Consider the following 19,762-nt stretch of genomic DNA (forward strand, 5'->3'; position numbering starts at 1 on the left):
TTGTTCAAAGCGATGGTGATATAGATGGGGGTGTTAATAGTAGAATTCAAGTTGGTTGGTTGAAGTGGAGGAATGCTTTGGGCCTTTTGTGTGATAGAAAAGTACCGCTAAGACTGAAAGGAAAATTTTATAAGATGGTGGTGAGACCTGCAATGCTCTATGGCGCTGAATGTTGGCCTTTAAAAGAGAAGCATAATAATAAGTTAAGTGTTGCCGAGATGAGAATGATTAGGTGGATGAGTGGCTTTACACTTAGAGACAAAATGCGGAATGAATATATTCGTGATAGGGTTGGTGTAGCTCCTGTGACAGACAAAATTAGAGAAAGTCGTCTTAGATGGTTTGGTCATATTAAACGTCGACCATTAGATGATCCGATTAGGAGAGTAGATGTTTTAAATTCGACTTGTGTTAAGAAAGGCAGAGGTAGACCTAGGAAGACTTGGGCTTATTGTATTAAAAATGATCTTAATTTACTAGAACTAAATGAAAATATGACACTAAATAGGACGCAATGGAGAAAAAGGATTCATGTAGCCGACCCCACGTAGTGGGATTAAGGCTTTGTTGTTGTTGTTGTTGTTGTAGTGTTCTTTCTACAAGTAGGAATAGCTTTAAGGAAGAATTTATTTAGATTGTCATCACTCCAACTTTGAGGGACGTCGTTCCCTGCGAATGTCTTCAATTTGTATGCTTGTGGTCAAGCTTTCTGGTGGACGATGTAGTGGTCATTCAAGGGTAGATCCAGCTTCTCGATAGCTTGTCCCCCTGGCGGAGAGGTCTACCTTCTTCACCACTAGAGGACAAACTTCTCTTCGCGTACGTGCTTGCTAAAATCTTTGGTTGTCCTTTGCTTAACCTTTTCTTGTCGTAGGGTTGTGTTGGCTCGATTCTCCTCAGTCAGATCTAGGGCGAGTCTGACTCCTTCGTCGTTCGCCTCAAGCTCTTCTGGATCTTCCCTGTCGAAAGTTGAGATGGAGAGTGCCCTCTGGCTATGATTGTTGTATTCGACCAGTAACATGGCTTCCATTTTGTGAGACAACATAAAGAGGGTCAATCCAGTGGACGTGGACAGTGTTGTTTGGATTACCCAAAATACCGAAGGGACCAGGTCTGCCCATTTGCCCTTTTGCTCCTACATTTTTCCTTAGCAAATTTTGAATGATTTGTTTGCAATCTCCGTCTGTTCGTTAGTTCTAGGGTGTTGTATAGAAGCAAATTTGAGATTGATCCCTTGACTCTTACAGGAACTCTTTTGTCGTCGAATTGGGTCTCATTATCTGTAATTATGACGAGAGGTAATCCGTATCGACAAATCAGGTCATTCCAGATGAAGTTTCAAACTACCTTTGCTGTTATGTGTGCCAGAGGCTTTACTTCTACCCATTTGGAGAAATAATCGACGACCACCAATAAAAACTTCCGCTGCTCTTTTAACGGGGGGAAAGGGCCGAGGATGTTGAGGCCCTACATGTGGAACAACCAAGGACTGACGATCGGGTGAAGTTTTTTGGCCGATTGACGACGCAATGGTCAGTATTTCTGACGTTATGTACACATTCAAGAATATTCTTTGAAGTCTTTGAGCAAGTTTGGCTAAAAGCAACCTTATTGTTGAATTTTGTGAGCTAGCGTCTTTCCCACTGGATGGCTCCCACGCTCCCCGCCATGAACTTCTCGGTGTCTGTCTTCAACCTCATCTTCCTCAATGCACTTTAGGTATAAGGACGTGGCCAACTTCTTGAATATTTTTTCTTCGACTAAGAGGCATTGGACAACTTTATATTTGAATCTCCTGTGATCGGTAACTTCTTCGCCAATCTCTCCCATGCTTAGGTAACAAATGTATGAGCTCATCCAACTTTTCTTCTCCTCCTGATGTATCTCCATTGCTAGTGGTTCTTCAATCGAGGGTCGACCGAGCCTTCTAGGTAGTCCTTCTCCTAGATGAAAGCTCCGGGATAGAATGTCGGCGACCTGATTTTCTTCTCTTCGAACATGTTCAATTTTGAAACTGGTAAATCGACCGATCTCCGTCTTCACCTTCCTTAGGTACTTCACCATAGTCTCGCCTCTGGTTTCGAATTTTCCATTGATTTGGTTCATTATGAGTTGTGAATGGGCCTTTACCATTATGTGGAGGACTCTCATCTTCGAGGCTAGGAGGAGTTCTACAATCAAAGCTTCATATTTCGCTTGGTTGTTAGTCAATGGAAAATTTATCTTGATTGAGTGGTAGACGTTTTCCCCTGCGGGTCTGCACAAGAAAACTCCAAATCCAGCACCTGATTGGCCGGATGCCCCATCAGTGAATAGGGTCCAGGTCGATTTGTCGATCGCCAGATCCTCGTTTGCCTTTCTCGGCTCAGAGAAATTTGCAAGAAAATTTGCAATAGTTTATGTCTTTATCGTTATTTGGGGGATACAGGTGATGTCAAACTCTCTGAGTTCCATGACCCATTTGAGTAGTCGATTGGAATGCTCTAGGCTGGTGAGAATGGATTTTAATGAGTGATTTGTGATAACTCGTATTGGGTGTACTTGAAAGTATGGTCTGAGCCTCCGTGCTAAATTGACCAAGGCGAAGGTTAGTTTCTCCAGTATTAGATACCGGATTTCAGCGACTTTGAAGACCCGACTGGTGTAGTACACTGGGTGCTATTTTCTAAGTTTTTCTCTAACCAAGACCTAACTGACGGCTTTAGGGCCGACCTCGAGGTAAAGATAATTTTTTCCTTCGGTTTCGAACTCTGAATGAGGGGAGGAGAGGCAAAGAATTGCTTGAGATTCCTGAAGGCTTCTTCCCATTTCGGTGTCCATTTGAAACATTTGGCTCTCCTTAGTACTTTAAAGAGCACTTATCACCTGACTTGGAAATGAACCTACTCAAACCTGCGATCCGACCGGTTAGTTTATGGATTTCCTTGTTGTTTATAGGGAGACATATCGAGGAGTGCTTGAATCTTTTTCGGTTTAGTCTGTATGGCTTTAGGGGTTTGCAAATATCTCAGGAATTTGTCTGTCACGGCTCCAAAGGTGCACTTCAGTGGGTTTAGTTTCATGTTAAACTTTTTAAGTGTTAGAAAGATTTCTTTTAGATCTTCAATGTGTTGTTCGTCAGACCGATTATGAATCAGTGCATCATTGACATACACCTCAATGTTTCTTTCTTTTTTATTAGCAAACATTACATCAATGAGGCATTGTTAAGTTGCCTCGGTATTTTTAAGCCTAAAAAGCATTACGTTGTAACAAAAAACTCCCTCACAAGTAATAAAAGTGGTATTTTTCACGCTAGTTGGGTCCATCTTGATTTGATAGTACCCGGAGAATGCGTCGAGAAAACTTAAGACTGAGTGGCCAACCGCCAAATGCACCAGAGCATCAATCTTTGGTAGAGGGTAAGAGTCTTTTGGGCAAGCAGAATTTAGGTTAGTGAAGTCCACACACATCCTTCATTTTTCGTTGGCTTTCTGCACCATCACCATATTGGAGTCCCAGGTGGGGTATTGCACTTCCGGAATGTACCCCGCCTCCAACTTTCACACCTCCTCTCCAATGGTTCGACGTTCAATCTGTGGCATGCGGCGTCGATCAGCACGCCTAACATCTCAACGCCTGTCCACGCAAAAACATCTTAATTTTCTCAGAGGGTTTGGATAGCTCTTTGTAACATGCATCAAAAGCTTCACTTATCAGAAAATATCTATCTAGTTCTCCTTGTCTGCCAGAACTTCACGGGTGGTCTTATTGGTCTCAAGGCCACCTTCCCTTGCGTTTTGGATTTCCAGAGGGTCGTGCTCTATGTTGCTTATGTCTCGCAAGTAGCAGATCTAGGATTGCTCCAGTTCACCGCTTACCATGATAATTTCTCCATTTCCAAGAAACTTGACAGCTACATGGTGAGTAGAGTTCACCACTCTGAAATTATTCTACAGCGGTCGGCCGAATATAATGTTATGCGTTGGGGTGAATCCAACACGAGGAAATCTTTCGTGAGTGTACATTGTTTCTCGTTTTCTCCCAAACTTACCAGGAGCTCGGTCATTCCCAACGCTTCTTTCTTTTCGCCCGAGAACCCATACAGCGGACCAACCGATGCGGTCATCAGATCGGCAGTGAGGCTCAGTTTGTCGAATACCTGCTTGAATAGTACATTCACAAGAACTCTCTGTATCAATGAGAAGACTTTCTACTTGGTAATTGTTGATTATCGTCGTTATTACAATGAAGTTGTTATATGGATTTTCCTTTGGGGGAAGATCATCGTCGGTGAAATAAATAGGCGGATAGCCCCTTGAGTTTCAAGGCAAAGGATGCGGCGTAAAGTTCTCCCGTTTGCTGTCTCTTCTGACTTGTCCTCCTGGGTGGTTCGCTTCCTCCAAAAATTGGGGGCACATACCTCGCAATGTGAATGGAGTTGGTGCGGATGGGCCCGTCGGTCGTTCCTCCCGCGGGAGCTTTGCCCTGTCTTTGGGTCTTGGCTCTAGAGGCGACAAATTATTTCAACTTCATCTCCTTTATCAACTCCTCGATCATGCTTCACAAGTGTCTGAATTCTTCCATATCGATTCTGTGATCTCTATGGTACTTACAATATTTTCTGCTATCCCGAAGAAAAGCTCAAACCCTCATCGACATTGCTTTCCCTAAGAACTCTTTATTCTGGATGGCATCCACTATTTCTTCCATGGAAACCTTTAGTGGGGTTTCGCGGGAGACCCCAGGATTATACCGAGAGTGTTCACAATGGTATGACGATCGGTGGTTTTGGGCCTTGGTTTGCACCTCTGATCCTTATGACATTGGGTGGAGTGATTGTCGAGTGACCCTCGTAGTGGGCAGTTGGATGGTCGTGCACTTTGTCTGGGTTGTTGTCTATTACCTTGTGACAGTTTCTTTTGGTGTCTCTATTCGACGAGCTCAGGGGTGCTCTCATAGGCGACGATATATTTGTTGGTCATTTCCAACAGCTCAACCAAGATTTGTGGCTCTGCGAGTTAGAGGTCGACACAAAACCTCTTCGACTTCACTCTTTCTGTCAGCGCGGCCTGGGCCATGTCGGTCTTCAAGTCCTTGACATCTAGCATTTTGTTCTGGAACCGTGCGATAAACTACCACAAGCTTTTGTTGGCTCCCTGTTTCAGTTATCACTGGGATTGGACACTTCTTAGGCCTGGGGGCATTAACAAACTATGATAGAAAGAGACTTCTAAACTCTGTAAAACAAGTGATTAATTCCGCGGGCAATTTGTCGAACAACCTTAATTCGGTGGATCTCAACGTCTTGAAGAAGAGCTTATACTTGAGGGCATCAGAAAATTTCAACAGGCATATGGACGATTCGAAAGACGCTAAGTAATCGTTTGGATCTGATCGTCCTTTATACCGCTCTATGATTGTCATCTTGAACTTCTCTGGAGGTTCAAATCTGGAGATCTATATAGAGAAGGCATTTTTAGGCTGCTTTTGTACCTCAGTCTGTACTAGTCGGTTTCTCTTCTTCACAGGAGCGGATCAGCTATTGTCTTGGTATAGATCGTCGTCAGGCTTTTTCTGCAGGTGGATCACCCTCCTTCCATTGTTGGCTGGTGGTTCCCTTTGAGGGGGGTTGAGTGCTCATTGTCATGCTTGATCTTCTCTTGGAACTGGAATTATTGCTAGGGCAACGAATGCCCTAAGTACTTCTGCAAACCGTCCTAACATCTGGTTGGTGATCTGAGTTCTCAAATTTTGCAGTCCTTGTTGAACGAATTCTTCCATAAACTCCCGGGTGCATGTTGTTTCTCTTACATTCCTCTGACTAGACTCTACCTGTTGTGATTGCTCGGCTTATTTTCTTGTTGACGACATATTTCCATGTTCACCGCACCTTAAAGGATGTTGAATCCAAAAGTGCCCGAGAAACACACCCAAGGAATAGAACGTTTTGCTAGGAAGTGATTAGAGAGAGAAATAGTGAAATAAAAAAGAGAGGAAGAGAGAGAGAGAGAGCACATTATGGAACAGTAAAAGATAGTGTCATTCATTCATGCCGTGGGCCCCTAATTAAGACATAGGCTTTAGCATTATAAAAGTACATATTAACCCCTTCATTATTAACTTTTTAAGGGGAATTGTTGGACAAAGTTATTCACATATAATAAGACCGTGTACTGATTCGATCTATGAGTTGTCGATCGTTTGTTAAACCTTGACTCGATCGATATTTAGTCCAAAAAAGTGCTCCCTGTAGATTGGCTTGAAGGCTGTCTACCACCTTGCGGGAGCCTCTCCTGCATCTTCCACAGATCATTGGAACAAGAGGCTTTTCTTGCCAATATTCAGCCAAAAAACGATCGTAGAAGGAACTGTTTGGTCGTTCCTATCTTCTTCCTGAGCTGTTCATTTGCCTTGAGATTCATGCTGACATATTTTTATATGTACATTATTGATTTCACTTATTAGCAAATAGCAACTCTGCTTTTTTGGGCAACCCAACAGAAAAATATCTTGCATGATTTTGAAAACTTTCAATGTTAGGGGATGTTCGGTACAATGGTGTGTATATAATAGTGTTATTCAGTTAATTTAACAAGCTTATCTATCGAATGCTATGAATTTAATTTGGTACCATGTTATTTAAAATGTTCAAAGGTGATTATAATTTTTTTTCTCGACATTTTTTGGTCATCAAAGTGCTTCACATTTAAATATCTGTAAATTTGACCAAAATATAGACGCTGTTATAGTGGAAGCTAAAGTTTATTTATGAAGTTGCTATGCAAAATTGGTACCATTCCTAAATAATAACATGTGCTAGTGTCATAACATAGCATGTCAAATGCTTGCCATTCAAACAATAAAACAACCCCGTATTTTAAATGATTTTGACAATAGCTTATTTGGACATGGGTACCTATGAAGTTTATTCTATAATAAACATAAACTTGACTACAAGTTACCATTCAAAAATGGAAAGTTGCATTATTTGCATTTGCTTCCTCCGTTCTAATGGATTTAATTTTGAAGGTGAGTGTCTATTGTTGTTGCAGCATGAATGATGTCCTTATTTCTTAATGGAAATGCTTAAAAGGATGAAATTGAGAATTGAGGTGTTTTGCTTAAGCGATGTGAGGCATAATCCTCAAGGTGGATCGATGCGTAAGCGTTAAAATATAAAAAAATTCATTAATATGACAAACAATCAATATATTAGTTTAGTTAAGGATGTAAATCACAAATAACATTCTTAAATGTTGATATAAAATAAAATTTTGAAATAAAATTTAAGATAAACATTTGTTTAAATTTTAAATAGACTATGAGAATAAAGATTTACAACAACATTATTCTCACTTATATTATTTTCAAAAGAAATTATAATATATAATAATTTTATCATTTCATCAGTCTTATTGGCACCTTTTAAATCTTTTTTGATCTCTATATTTTTCATCTTACCACCTATATAAATTAATATTAAATCCAATTTAAATTTAAATAACAAATGTATAACAAAATAAAGTAATCATACTTCAATTATCTTTTAATTTTTCATATTAAATTAATTATATTAGATATAAGCATTTTAAAATATTATAATATAATTTTTCTACTTAATCTGATGGAGGTACCATATCAAATTTCTCGAGTATAAAGCCTTGAGGCATACACCTCAGATAACAAAGATGTAAGCCTTACTACTAATAATGAAGCTTAGGCCCGAGTCATTTTTGTGCTCTTAAGTTCTATACGCGCCCCAAGTTATACGCTTTGAATACCTTTTTGAACAATGATTTTGACTCATTTTTGGATGATTTATTAGATATGTACATCAAGATGTTCATTTCATGCAAATTTATTGTTGTGATTGGTTTAATGAAATCATCGTGATTATTATCTTAATTATTGTTAATTTTGTGTTATGTATGATCTAATAACAATGAAAATTATGTCCAATCTTGATTATTAAAAAATAAGGTGTGGTGTAATTAGAAATTTTATGGCAGACAATAATATGTTTAAAGTTTGCGATTTTTCTTTTACTTTTTTACTTTTAGTACATTAGTGTATTTCTTGTTAAGGTAATTCATTTAGCATGTCTTGTTTTCCCCTTGAAGATTAATTTAGAGCTTATAATTACTTTTATGTAGACATATTGCAACAAATTAAGAGTTGTTAATATATTAATGTAAATTTTTTTGAGCATTTTGGTGAGTTTTCTATAATCATCTTGTAAAATTCAATAGTTGAAAATATTAGGAAAATAATTATTAGACTTCTTTTTGTGTCATCATTTCGTTTTATTACATTAAATGTTAATATTTGTTGCTTCATTGATAATTTATTTTTATAGCGTTTTGGATGTTTTTTATTTTACTTGGTATTTCTCTTCATATAATCACCAATTATTTGCATTTAGAAAAATTTACTCATTACTTTAATCTATGCTACTAATTTTTTTATTTAATTTTAAGCCATATTTTTTTTAGATTTTTATAGTTACATTTTTGAGAAAGGGGTGTTAATTTTTTTTGTTTGAAATCATTTTTTTTGCAAAAATATTTCAAATTCGTTCTTTAGAAGTCACCATATCTACTTAAAATTTTTTGTATTTTTTGTTCTTCACTCTCTTAAATAACTTCAAATTTTAAAAATTATAATAATTTCACGATTAGCTTCAAATTTTGGATAATATAATCTTCAAGAAAGAAATTAAGGAAAAATAGGAGATAAACTAACCACCTCTCATTATAAAAGATGAGCAAACTGGATTATTTTGTAAATATCTAGAGGAGTGTTTTCTACCCTTAAAAAATAAAGAAGTTTGTTCGTATTTTATAATGAGAGGTGGTCATTTCAATATCTTATTTTTTCCTAAATTTTTTTGTTAGAGATCACTCAATCCTACATTTGATGTGTTCAAAGGCTAATCATGAAATTATTATCATTTCTAAAATATGGAGTATGTATAAGAGAGTTCTGGAACCAAAAAGAAAAAAATAGAAACTACAAGTAGAGTTGGTGGATTAAAATGGATGAATTTGAAAAGAACCTTCTTGAAAAAATTAATTTCAAAATAAAATCTTACCACCTATTTCTAAAAAAAATAAAACTATAAATATCTAGTAAACTGATGATTTAAAATTAAGTAAAAAAATTAACATGGGTTAGAGTAATGAGTACAATTCTTAAATTATATATAATTATTGATTATATCAAAATAAACATCAAGTAAACCTAAGAATAGTTAAAACACTATAAAAATAAGGTATCAATAAAGTTATAGTTACTAACTCTTAATTATATAGAAAAAAATGATTGCACAAAACAAAATTTGAGAAATATTTTTATAACTACTAAATTTTTAAAGATAATACCAAAATGCCAATACATTTATCAAAAATATATTATCAACTCATAAGCTATTAAACCGTACTTATATAAAAGTAATTATAAAATTTTTAAATTAATATTTAAGGAGGAATATAGGGCATGCTAAATGCATTATTTAACAAGAGATTCATTATTGTTATAAAAATAAAAAATCGCAAACTTTAACTATTATTTTCCATATATTGTTTGATTGCCCCACACCTTAACTTTCAATAGTCAGGCCTAAACATAATTTTAATTGTTATTAAATTATACGTATTGCAAAAATAATAAAAATTGAGATAAGGGTATTCATGTAAAGAGTTCAACAGTATTTAAAATGATTTCATTAAAATTATCACGATAATAAATATGCAAGAAAATAAAAAATCTTGATATACGTAGCTGAGAACTCATCAATAAATATATTGAAATCCATGTTCAAAAAGTGTTCTAGGTGCCCGTCTTGTAGCGCACTTCAAACCAATGCACACATGAAGACCTTGGGCTTAAGCTTCATTGTTAGTAGTGAGACTTATCACCTTTTCAAACTGAGATGTATGCCTTGGGATTTTATTGTCAAGGCATTTGAGGTGACGCCTCAATCAAATTAAGTAAAAATATTATAATATATTATTAATATATATTATTTTAGATTGTATTATACTTATATCTAATATATTTAATTCAATGTCTCAAAAAAAAATTAAAAGATAATTTAAGTATGAATACTTGATTGTGTCATAAATTTGTTATTTTGTTTTGAATTTTATTAGATTTAATATTAATTCATCTATGTGATAAGATAAAAAATAAGGTGATTGAAGAAGATTTAGAAGCCGATGAAATAGGTCAGATGATACAATTATTACAGATGATAATTCTTTTGAAGATGGTGAAAGTGAGAATGAGACTATTGTAAAACATGATTCTCATAGTATATTTAAATTTTAAGCTAACGTTTATCTTAAATTGTTTTTCAAATTTTATTTTTATATCAATATTTAATATTGTCATTTATAATTTATCAATATTTAATATTGTTATTTATAATTTAGATGCTTATAAAATAAATTAATATATCAATGGTTTATGTTATATCTATAATTTTGTTTTAATATTTTGAGGTTTATGCATCGCCTTGCTAAAGCAACACTCTTTAGTTCCTAGTTTTGCCTTTTTAAACATTGCCTAATGGTAGCAAGAAAAATATTTTTCCTTCACAATATTTAAGAGAAAGATATTTCTGTTCATGATGAGAACAATAATAATGCAGAGTTAACCATTATAAGGAATTCATTTATCATTGTTTTAATTGTTGTTTCATTTGAATCTAAAATACATACTAAAACATTGGTGAAGGTATAATATTGTCTCTAGGGCATACTATTAGGAAAATAAACTTAAAGCAGGCATAATCCAGGTCAGTGAAGTTCAAAATAGTTTTTTCATGATATTTTAAATTATTGATTTTAAAGATAATGAGCGAGACATCGGTAATATTTGTTCCTTCCAATCTCCCCTACTAATCTTATATTAGTATTCCATAGTGCTTAATTATTTTGCTATTAGAAATTGATTTCTATGTTGGTGGTCCAGTGGAAGCTACACATTTCCTTATAAAAACTCTTCTTAATACTTTGTACAGTAAAGTATTTGGCGCAGAGTGACACATGCTTACATAATGTTAAATCTTACCCTTTTATATTCTTTGGTTATTGATTACCATGTTGCATGTAGTGGAGGACAGATATCACTGTAAACTATTTAAATCTTCTAACATTTTCAAGCTAAATACCCGTTGATGTGTCGAAGTAATTGTTGATAATGAATCCTTTATCCAATAATCATTAATGATATGCCCTGTCAGCTCACGTGCATTGTAATTATGCATATTCATGGCATAACCATCGTTTTGGCATTTTACAATGTGAATTAAGTCTATCGTAGTATAGGCATGCCTTAAGTGATTGTCTTATTTTCAAAGATCTCTTTCATATTAAAGATTTTAAATGTATATTCCAGAAGGATAGGCTGAATCTTCCTGTGTTTCAATGCTTGTGCTGGCTTTTGTGATTTGATTTATACTAGTAGACTAATGATATTTTCTTCTCCCATGCCTTAATTCACATTTTACAATGTGAATTAAGTCTATCGTAGTATAGGCATGCCTTAAGTGATTGTCTTATTTTCAAAGATCTCTTTCATATTAAAGATTTTAAATGTATATTCCAGAAGAATAGGCTGAATCTTCCTTGTGTTTCAATGCTTGTGCTGGCTTTTGTGATTTGATTTATACTAGTAGACTAATGATATTTTCTTCTCCCATAGGTCTTTTCCTTGCTGGAGAGGAGGTTTTCATAACATGTACAAGGCACTACATAAATCCCAATATGCCATGAATGTCTTAAGTTCTTGTGAACCACAAGAAGTAGAAATGGATGGCAAGGAGGTTGCTAAGAGTAATTTTCTTATTGATTGCGAGATAGATCAGCAATGTGTTGTTGGTAAGTAGCTTCTGTGTTCATATTTGTATAGTGTGTAATTTGAGATGGCTTCATTTTTTTCCTTGCTTTGTGCAGAAATAAAATAGTTCTTCGTCCATAAAATGGTTTGTTTTAAGTCATGAGTAACTTAAGCGCCTCCTGAAACTACTTGATGTCGAGTTTTTCCTTGAAGACGTGCTGTTAATCTCCTTAGACGCACATGATATAAATTAAGTAATTGACAATGTTTTCTTAAAATGTCTATCTATCTCAAAAGGCTTCATTCTATCATTCTACACAGGATTATGTGTTATATTTTTTTAGGACTTATTATCACTATAGAGTTTTATAGGCCCGCTCTACTTGATTTTTAGATTTTTAAGAATAATTTTTTAACACATTAACTCTTATATTCTGTATGCTATTGCTACAATTTCAACTTTTTTACCAGACCTTGTTACTACATTTTGTTTTTGCTTCTATATTTTCAAGGTTGTCTCCAAAAAAGGTGCAGTAGCTAGAGGTTGATCTTCTAACTACAAAAGAACCTGTATTGTAGATGTATATATAGACTTCAAGTTCTAATTTTGTATTTCTTCAAAATAAAACCACCCTTCCAAATTTTAAGTAATAAGATTTTGGTAGAGAGCCTTTAGGTTAACCAATTTCGGAACATGCATGTAGTGATTATATTCAATGTCGTATGTGCAAGATAAATACGTTGTCTCACTATCATTTATTACATTTCCCTGTTCATCATAGGATCTGCTTTTGCCCCTATTAAATTGTGATCCCACTTAACATGTCTTTAAGGAGTTTACAATTCGTCTTTGATGTTTTCCTTGGTAGATCAAATGATATACTATTGTTGTGGAAAAAAGATCCGTTGATATGATTGAGAAACCTCAATTTCTAGGAAATGCTTCATTTTTCTTAGCTATTTTACCTCAATTTCTCTGATTAACAATTGCTTAAAAGAATCTTTTCGTATCTTTCTACTACAGCTGTATTACTTAAAATAATAAAGATCTGACTTCCTCCAGTATGATTTCCTAACTGTCTTGTAATAGGTGGCTATCATCACTTCTGCAAATCTTCTAAACCAATTTCTGGGTCACATTTTGATAACATATAATGCCTTTTATAGTTTGTAGATTTTGTTGTTTCCAAGTTCTCCTCCAAACCTAGGAGAATATATCATAGATTTCTCCTTTTAATTTCCATGAAGGAATGCATTTTGAACGTCAAATCATTACAAATCCCGGTGAAAGCTGGCAGTTAGTTACAAAATGACTTACTATATTAATCTTTGCAATTAGAGCAACGCCTTCAAGCAATATACTCCTTAGGTTTGATTGTAGCTCTTAGCTAGTAATCATATCTTTATATTCTAACGGCCTCATCAGCTATATAATTCACTGCACGCACCCATAGCCCCCTATTGAATTCTTTCCTATTGGAAACTCTATGATCTCCAATATTTTGTTCTTCTCCAAGGCTCCCCTCACCACTCATGGCTTTTCTCTATTCCTCAAGGGGCATTGCCTCATATAATGTTGCAAAAATTAAAATGGTGTTTAGATGCTTACTAAAAGTTTTGTGGCAGATGAGAGCTTCTTAAATGAAACGATGCGAGATGCAGAACACGGTAAGTCTTTGGTGCACTTGCTTGTGTTTTTCTTAAGTTGTAATTGATAGATCATTATTTTTCTCTTCGGGTAGTCTTTTTGGGGGTGGGGTTGGGATGTAGGCTCAGAAATTACAATTATCTGATTTTTTTAGAATTTGGAGAAGATTCTCAAGCTTCCATAAGTTTTTGAATTAGAGCAATCCTTCTTGAATACACCTAACTATATCTCTAAATGGCATGATTTGGGATTTCTGTGGCTTGAGGACTCTCAGGAAGCCATTTTATTTCTTTGAGGAGTATGAGAATAGAGTTATCCGGAATTGATGAAGATGTGGGTGGGAAAGGTGGATCTAGTCATAAGAGATTTTTCATCCTTTACTTTCTATAGTTAACTCTTCCCTTGAAGATAAGATTGAATAAAGAAATGTCTTTTCCTCATAAGTGGCATCAGTATAAATAATGGATGTTTTGGTAGATTGGTGGTTGCACTTATGTTGTTTTTGGATTGATGAGTAATCTGAAATGATACACTTGATTGCTTTGGGATCAAGCTTCCCTTAGTTATTACTATGAACATGCACAAGGGTGGTAGCAGTACCAACAGGGATTCACGATGTTCAATAGTTTGTGGTGTTTTTAACTTGGATAAGGGCAACTACTTATGTTGATCTTTTGAACTCCATAACTTCAAAAGATAGCTTATTAATGATGTGGGTAGTTGTAATGATGGTCTCTTCGCAATATGATTTTGTAGCTTGATGTTGGAATAAGAAGGCTTTTGTTATGGCTAGTATTTTATCATTCTTTTTATTCATAAAGGTTATTTTGTTGAGCACTGATGCTTATGAGCTCATGATTTATTTTTTGTGAAAATTTGGGGACAAAATTAAAATTGACATTAGCATTATCAGGTTGGATTTTTTCATAAATTTCTACCCTAAGTTAGTTTTGGGTTATAATTGGAAAAGTAGGGTGGATAATATGATTTCATATTTGAATATAAGTATAAAAGATTTAGAAAGTCCTAATGCAATTGTTAACGAAAGAAACAAGCTATACACTGCCTATTACATTAGGAATAATAGTGGGACCCCATATATCACTGTGAATAAAGTAAAAGAGAGCATAACTTTTTTCATTACTCATGGGGAATGATAAATGTTTGTGCTTTGCAAATTCATAAATGTTAAAATTAAAAAGTTTAATATCAACTCTTTTAAAAAGATTAACAAACACAGTTTTTAAAATTCTAATTGAAGAATGCCCAAGATGAAAATGACAAGTGCAAATGCTATCTTTATTTGAGGATGGAAGGATAAAGGTATGCCGCTCTTTGATTTGATGTTTTAAAAAGTAACGTTTGCCCTTTTTTAATTTTATTTCCTAGTTGTGGATCCTAAAATACACAAGTAGGAAATAAGTTATTTACAATTCATATCACAAGTGAGTTTTTCACAAGTTACTAAAAAGCTTAGAAAAATAAAAATTGTTCTTTAGAATAAATAGTGAATTGCTTTATATGTATTATAATCATGTTATTATGGTAAGATAGCTATTAGTAATAAATATATCTCTCTAGTACTTGGATAAGGAATATAGAATTGAATTTTAGTAAGTATATGCCATTTGATATGTAGCTCCTAATCAATGATCCAGGAGTCAATGATGGCATTATGTGAGATTTGGTTCGTAGGGATGGACATACTTAGCACCACTAGTAAAAGGATTTTATTTTTAATCTTCAGTAAATCTCGGAGTCTTTTAATCTCTTTTTTATTAAATTATATACGATTAAGTTTTGCATCTGACTTTATTTAAATAAATGCTTATTTCAGGAGATCTAATAGGCTTCAACACAGAATAGAGATGCCCTCCAAAACTATAGCAAAATTGACAATGATGAAGGTTATGGTTGGGATTGGCACATGCAATAATGAAGATTTTGAAATATGAATACAAGCAGTGATGAAGGCTAGGATAAGAGATTGTAAAAAATTAAATTCAAGCAAATGATGAAGTCCCTCAAATAGAAAAGCTATTGTTAACAAGGTCATCATTGTATAAGGTTACAAAGATCGAGTTATCTTATATCATAAAAGTTGTGTTGAGAAGAGACCATTGTATAGGGGACCTTGCATCATCGAAAAAATATTAAGCAAAATCTTATGGAATCTATGTACATGACATTAAGTAAATTCTCATATATCATTTTTGAATTGAAGTGGAGCACAACTAGCCTCTTAGAAGGGGATGAACAATTTCTTATGCTGTCTAATTTTACATCAAGTAGAAGTAAATAGGCAAAGGTCTCGGGTTGACTTAGGGGTTGACTTGGGCGATGCATAATAAAAATCATTAATCTTGAATCCCTAATTGGCATCGTAAGGGAATCACCAAATTGGCATAGGTTATGAATTGTAGCAAAGGTTGGATATGAAATAATCTGATAATCGGTCCTAGTTGAATCATCAATCATAGTACTATGAATGCTTTGTAAAGATTGATATTGATTGCATGGTGAGGGAGGCCCTAACAACAATGTAGCGAAGGCAGAGATTTTTTATTACAAGTGATTATATTAGGGTTTTGAATTGGGCATGAAGGCTAATGTAAATATAGAGACACCAATTAAGGCTAAAAAAATTACTTAGATATGAAGATCATGATGAATAAGAAATTGGAAAAAAAAAATTATAGCTTTGATACAATGTGGAGCCTAAAAGGCTTCTTTCTCTTTCTTTATAGCATTTGATACATTAAAAATATTGATTGATGTGAGTATTGAATAAAAAAAAATTATATATTTATAGCTTTACAAAGAAATATAAAATTTAAAAATACGTTTTCAAATTTTTTTTTTCATTGCATGAATCTATATGATCTTGGTTTTCTTGTCATGAATCAGCAGGATCCTGATTTCCTTATCATGAGTTTGTGGGATCTTGATTTTCATCTTTAGTACTAATCTATGGATTCCAACAATAAGATCCTTTACTCCGCCCAACATTTACCTCTCAAAATCTTGAAGATTACAATAATTTAATTAGAAAGACTTGCATATTTACTAGGGATTTGTTTAGAAAGAACTATATTGAGTTGTTCATGCCTCAATCCTCCTTTTGTAATCATAAAATTCCTTTAATATGCCTTACATCAATTGCCAAAAGCCACTCATCACGTCTGATATCTATGTTGCTTATTGGATTTTACCACCATAGTTCAACTTTTATATGCTTGAGCTTCCTTTTCCTTAATGGGATATTGTAATGGATTGATCACGTGATGTCTTGTATGTGTTATTGGACTTTAGGAGAGATAGAGGGGGGAGAGAAAGAGAGAGAGAATGTGATGAATGAATAGAGATGGATTAAGGAAGCAATAGAGCGGAGACATAACTAGGTATTCGATTATTGATATTGAGAAGCTAGGATTTAGCAACAAAAGATGGTAATAACCATATAGAAAACTAGAACCCTTCATATTGATTTGGGATTGTAACACAAAAACTAAAACATCAAAAGAAAAGACAAAAAATTGATGGTCATATCCTTATAGACAATGATATAAACTAAACATAATTTTGTGAAAGTCAGTTGATCAAATAAGAGATGTTATGGCCATACTTCAACATCAATTCCTTAGCCACAAGAAACTCTTTCTCAAAAAGCTTAAAGATGATGATCATGATCATATAATAGACTATGGAATTCAAATTGTCGATCTGTGAATTAAACTGAAACCTTATTTACATGAAGAAGTGGAAAAGAAGAGAAAAGAGAAAATAAAGTAATAAACTCTGGGATTTCTACTACAGAAAGCTTAAATGCAAGAATTTATGACTAGATTGTATAAGATTGCATTGCCTTGGACTCTTTATAGGTTAAGATTGGGGTTTAAGCATTATAGAAAATGTTATTTAACAAGGTGCATGAATAATAAACACTACAAAGTGAGACACTTCAATTACTCATTATAAAATACAAAAAACATGTTGTTTAAGTTGAAATTTGGATCTATTGTCAACCGGCTAGGGAGATGTCACTGATTCTCTTGAAGAAATCACCAAAGTTGCTTTTGGGCTTGAGCGGCTATACATAAGTTTAGTTGATTGGTAAGTTCATCATGAGTTTGGTGAGATCTCAATGAATTCTTTATAAACTCTGATAGTTTGGCTGATGAGTTTCCCTTAAGCTTGACTGGAAAGTTTTGCAACTCAATCAAGATTAATAGTTGTTGCATTTCAAGTGGATAGCGGAAGGGCTTTCTTAAATACCCTGAGTGAGAGCAGCTTGAGCCATAGCTAGTTCAATGACTTTTTATTTCTAGCATCTCTCTGGAATATGATCACAAAGTTTTCTAGTGACTTTTTATTTCTAGCTAGTTCAATGACTTTTTATTTCTCATAATTTCCATATCATTTTCAATTAGGCTTGTGAATTCTTCTGTTATGTTCTATGCTAGCAAATTGGGTAATAAAAAATCCTCTTAAACTTGTCAAATGATGCAACTGCTCTGAGTGATAGGCAAATAAATCACCTAAGGGCTACCTCCTTGAAAATTGTTAAGTTACGAGACAATTGATTTGAAATAGACAATGGTTATTCGAATCTTCATATGTCTAAATGCATGATTTTCAACTTTGTTGTTGGTTTAGCACGACGATGTGTCTTGAGATGGCATTCTGCAATTGTTACATAATCTTCTTGAGTCGCCTCTCAAGATGACATGGGAAGGGAAAAGTCATTTTCTATAGAATTTGGGTAGAATTTTTCATTATCGATGGATTGTAGTGCTCTTAATTTTGAGTTTCTTCTTTAACTGCTTAGTCAATGAAGTCCTCAAGTAACTACAATCTGGGTTTGGTTCATGTAACTGCATTTGGATATGGTTTTTGTGATTTGATATAGAACCCCGTGAATCATTTTACTGAGTTTCTCCTCCATCTCAATTACTTGCTTGGTGGTTTTAAATTCTTGGTCCTCCATACCAACTAAAATGTCCCTGATTGGTGCATCTCTTGCTGCTTCTGCAGATATCTGTGTCCTTTCTCGTTCATGGTATAGACCACATTTATCAAATTTTTAACGATTTATCTATTCTTTGATTACACCAGAACCCTATTTACACAGAAAAATAAGAGGTGGAGAGAAGTGCAAAGAAGTGAGTGGTGGGAGAGTAGAGGGAAAATCCATTGAAAGTTCAATGGTACAAACATTTTGGGTTAGATTGTGCAAGGTTGCTTTGGAAAACTTGAATCTCTCTATAACTTACTTTTTATAAGTGGGAATTGGGATTTGAATGCTGCATAATAAGCCATACTGATAGAAAATAATAAAATCAAGTCCAATACGGTATTTGTTGTAAAATAAAAGTGGTTTGTAACCTAACAACATCGATTGATACTCAATTAGCTGGTCGAGAGAAAATTGTTGATTCCTCTAAGGAAACTGCTAGGCTTCTTTTGGTCTTGGACAATTGTAATTGAGCTTAGTTGGTTTGGAAGTACACTATATATTTGGTGAATCTTCCCTGAGCATATCGGTTGAGTCTTCCTTGAACCTACTTGGAGGGGTTGCCCAGATCTCGGCGAATAGCTTTGATACAAACCATGCTAGCAAGCTCTCATTAAACTTTGCTGGTGAGTTTATCTTGGTCTCATCTTGACAGCTCTAAAGCTAGCTCGTGAGTCAATCTTAAACTTGGCTGGCAAATTCATCCTTTGACTATTTTGGTTGTTTGAGTGCTAGGAGATTAAGTTTAAGGATTGTTTGCAGATATGTCTCTTGCATTGTAACATATAGTTTATGTGTTTCAGCCATAAAGGTGAGAGGTGCCTTTGTTCCAACTTCCAATGTCGATAATCATAGTGCCATTGATCCAATTGTATGAAGGGTTTTGTATGATGCTACTTATTTTAACCTTTGGAAAATGGATAAGGATGCATTTCCTTGTGATTGTGGATTTTTTTGGAAGCATGAAATAGGTAAGATCTTATTTTCTTTTTCATTGAAAGATTTCGTGTAATGAATTTTGAAAAATTGCAAGATTTATTACTAAAATGTTTATTTAGAATAATAAATATTTGTCATGGTTGTTTAGAAAAAGATAAGGAAAAGAAAAATGGAAAGAAAATACACAAGGCCATCAATAAATTTTTTGATGAAAATTCTCTCTAAATTAGGAAAATGAAATGAAAACATTCTAGTTATTTTTGAATTTATGTTATCACTTGATTTTAGTAAACCAAAATTACATGCCTATATATATATATATATATATTTTTCTCCAA

At 34.2% G+C, this 19,762-nt stretch overlaps 1 protein-coding gene across 2 annotated transcripts in view; it reads left to right on the forward strand.

Moving 5' to 3' along the window:
• The window catches only part of LOC110030731 (FAD synthetase, chloroplastic-like), a 35,253-nt gene that overhangs the window by 6,274 nt on the left and 9,217 nt on the right, over window positions 1-19,762 (forward strand). For both annotated transcript variants that reach the window (XM_020733620.1, XM_020733621.1), the window contains exon 2: window positions 11,689-11,864. In XM_020733620.1, the coding sequence (XP_020589279.1) occupies window positions 11,689-11,864 (176 nt within the window). The remainder of the gene's footprint in view (window positions 1-11,688; window positions 11,865-19,762) is intronic.

This window comes from Phalaenopsis equestris, unplaced genomic scaffold, assembly GCF_001263595.1.
Source record: "Phalaenopsis equestris unplaced genomic scaffold, ASM126359v1 Scaffold000755, whole genome shotgun sequence".
Lineage (NCBI taxonomy): Eukaryota > Viridiplantae > Streptophyta > Magnoliopsida > Asparagales > Orchidaceae > Phalaenopsis > Phalaenopsis equestris.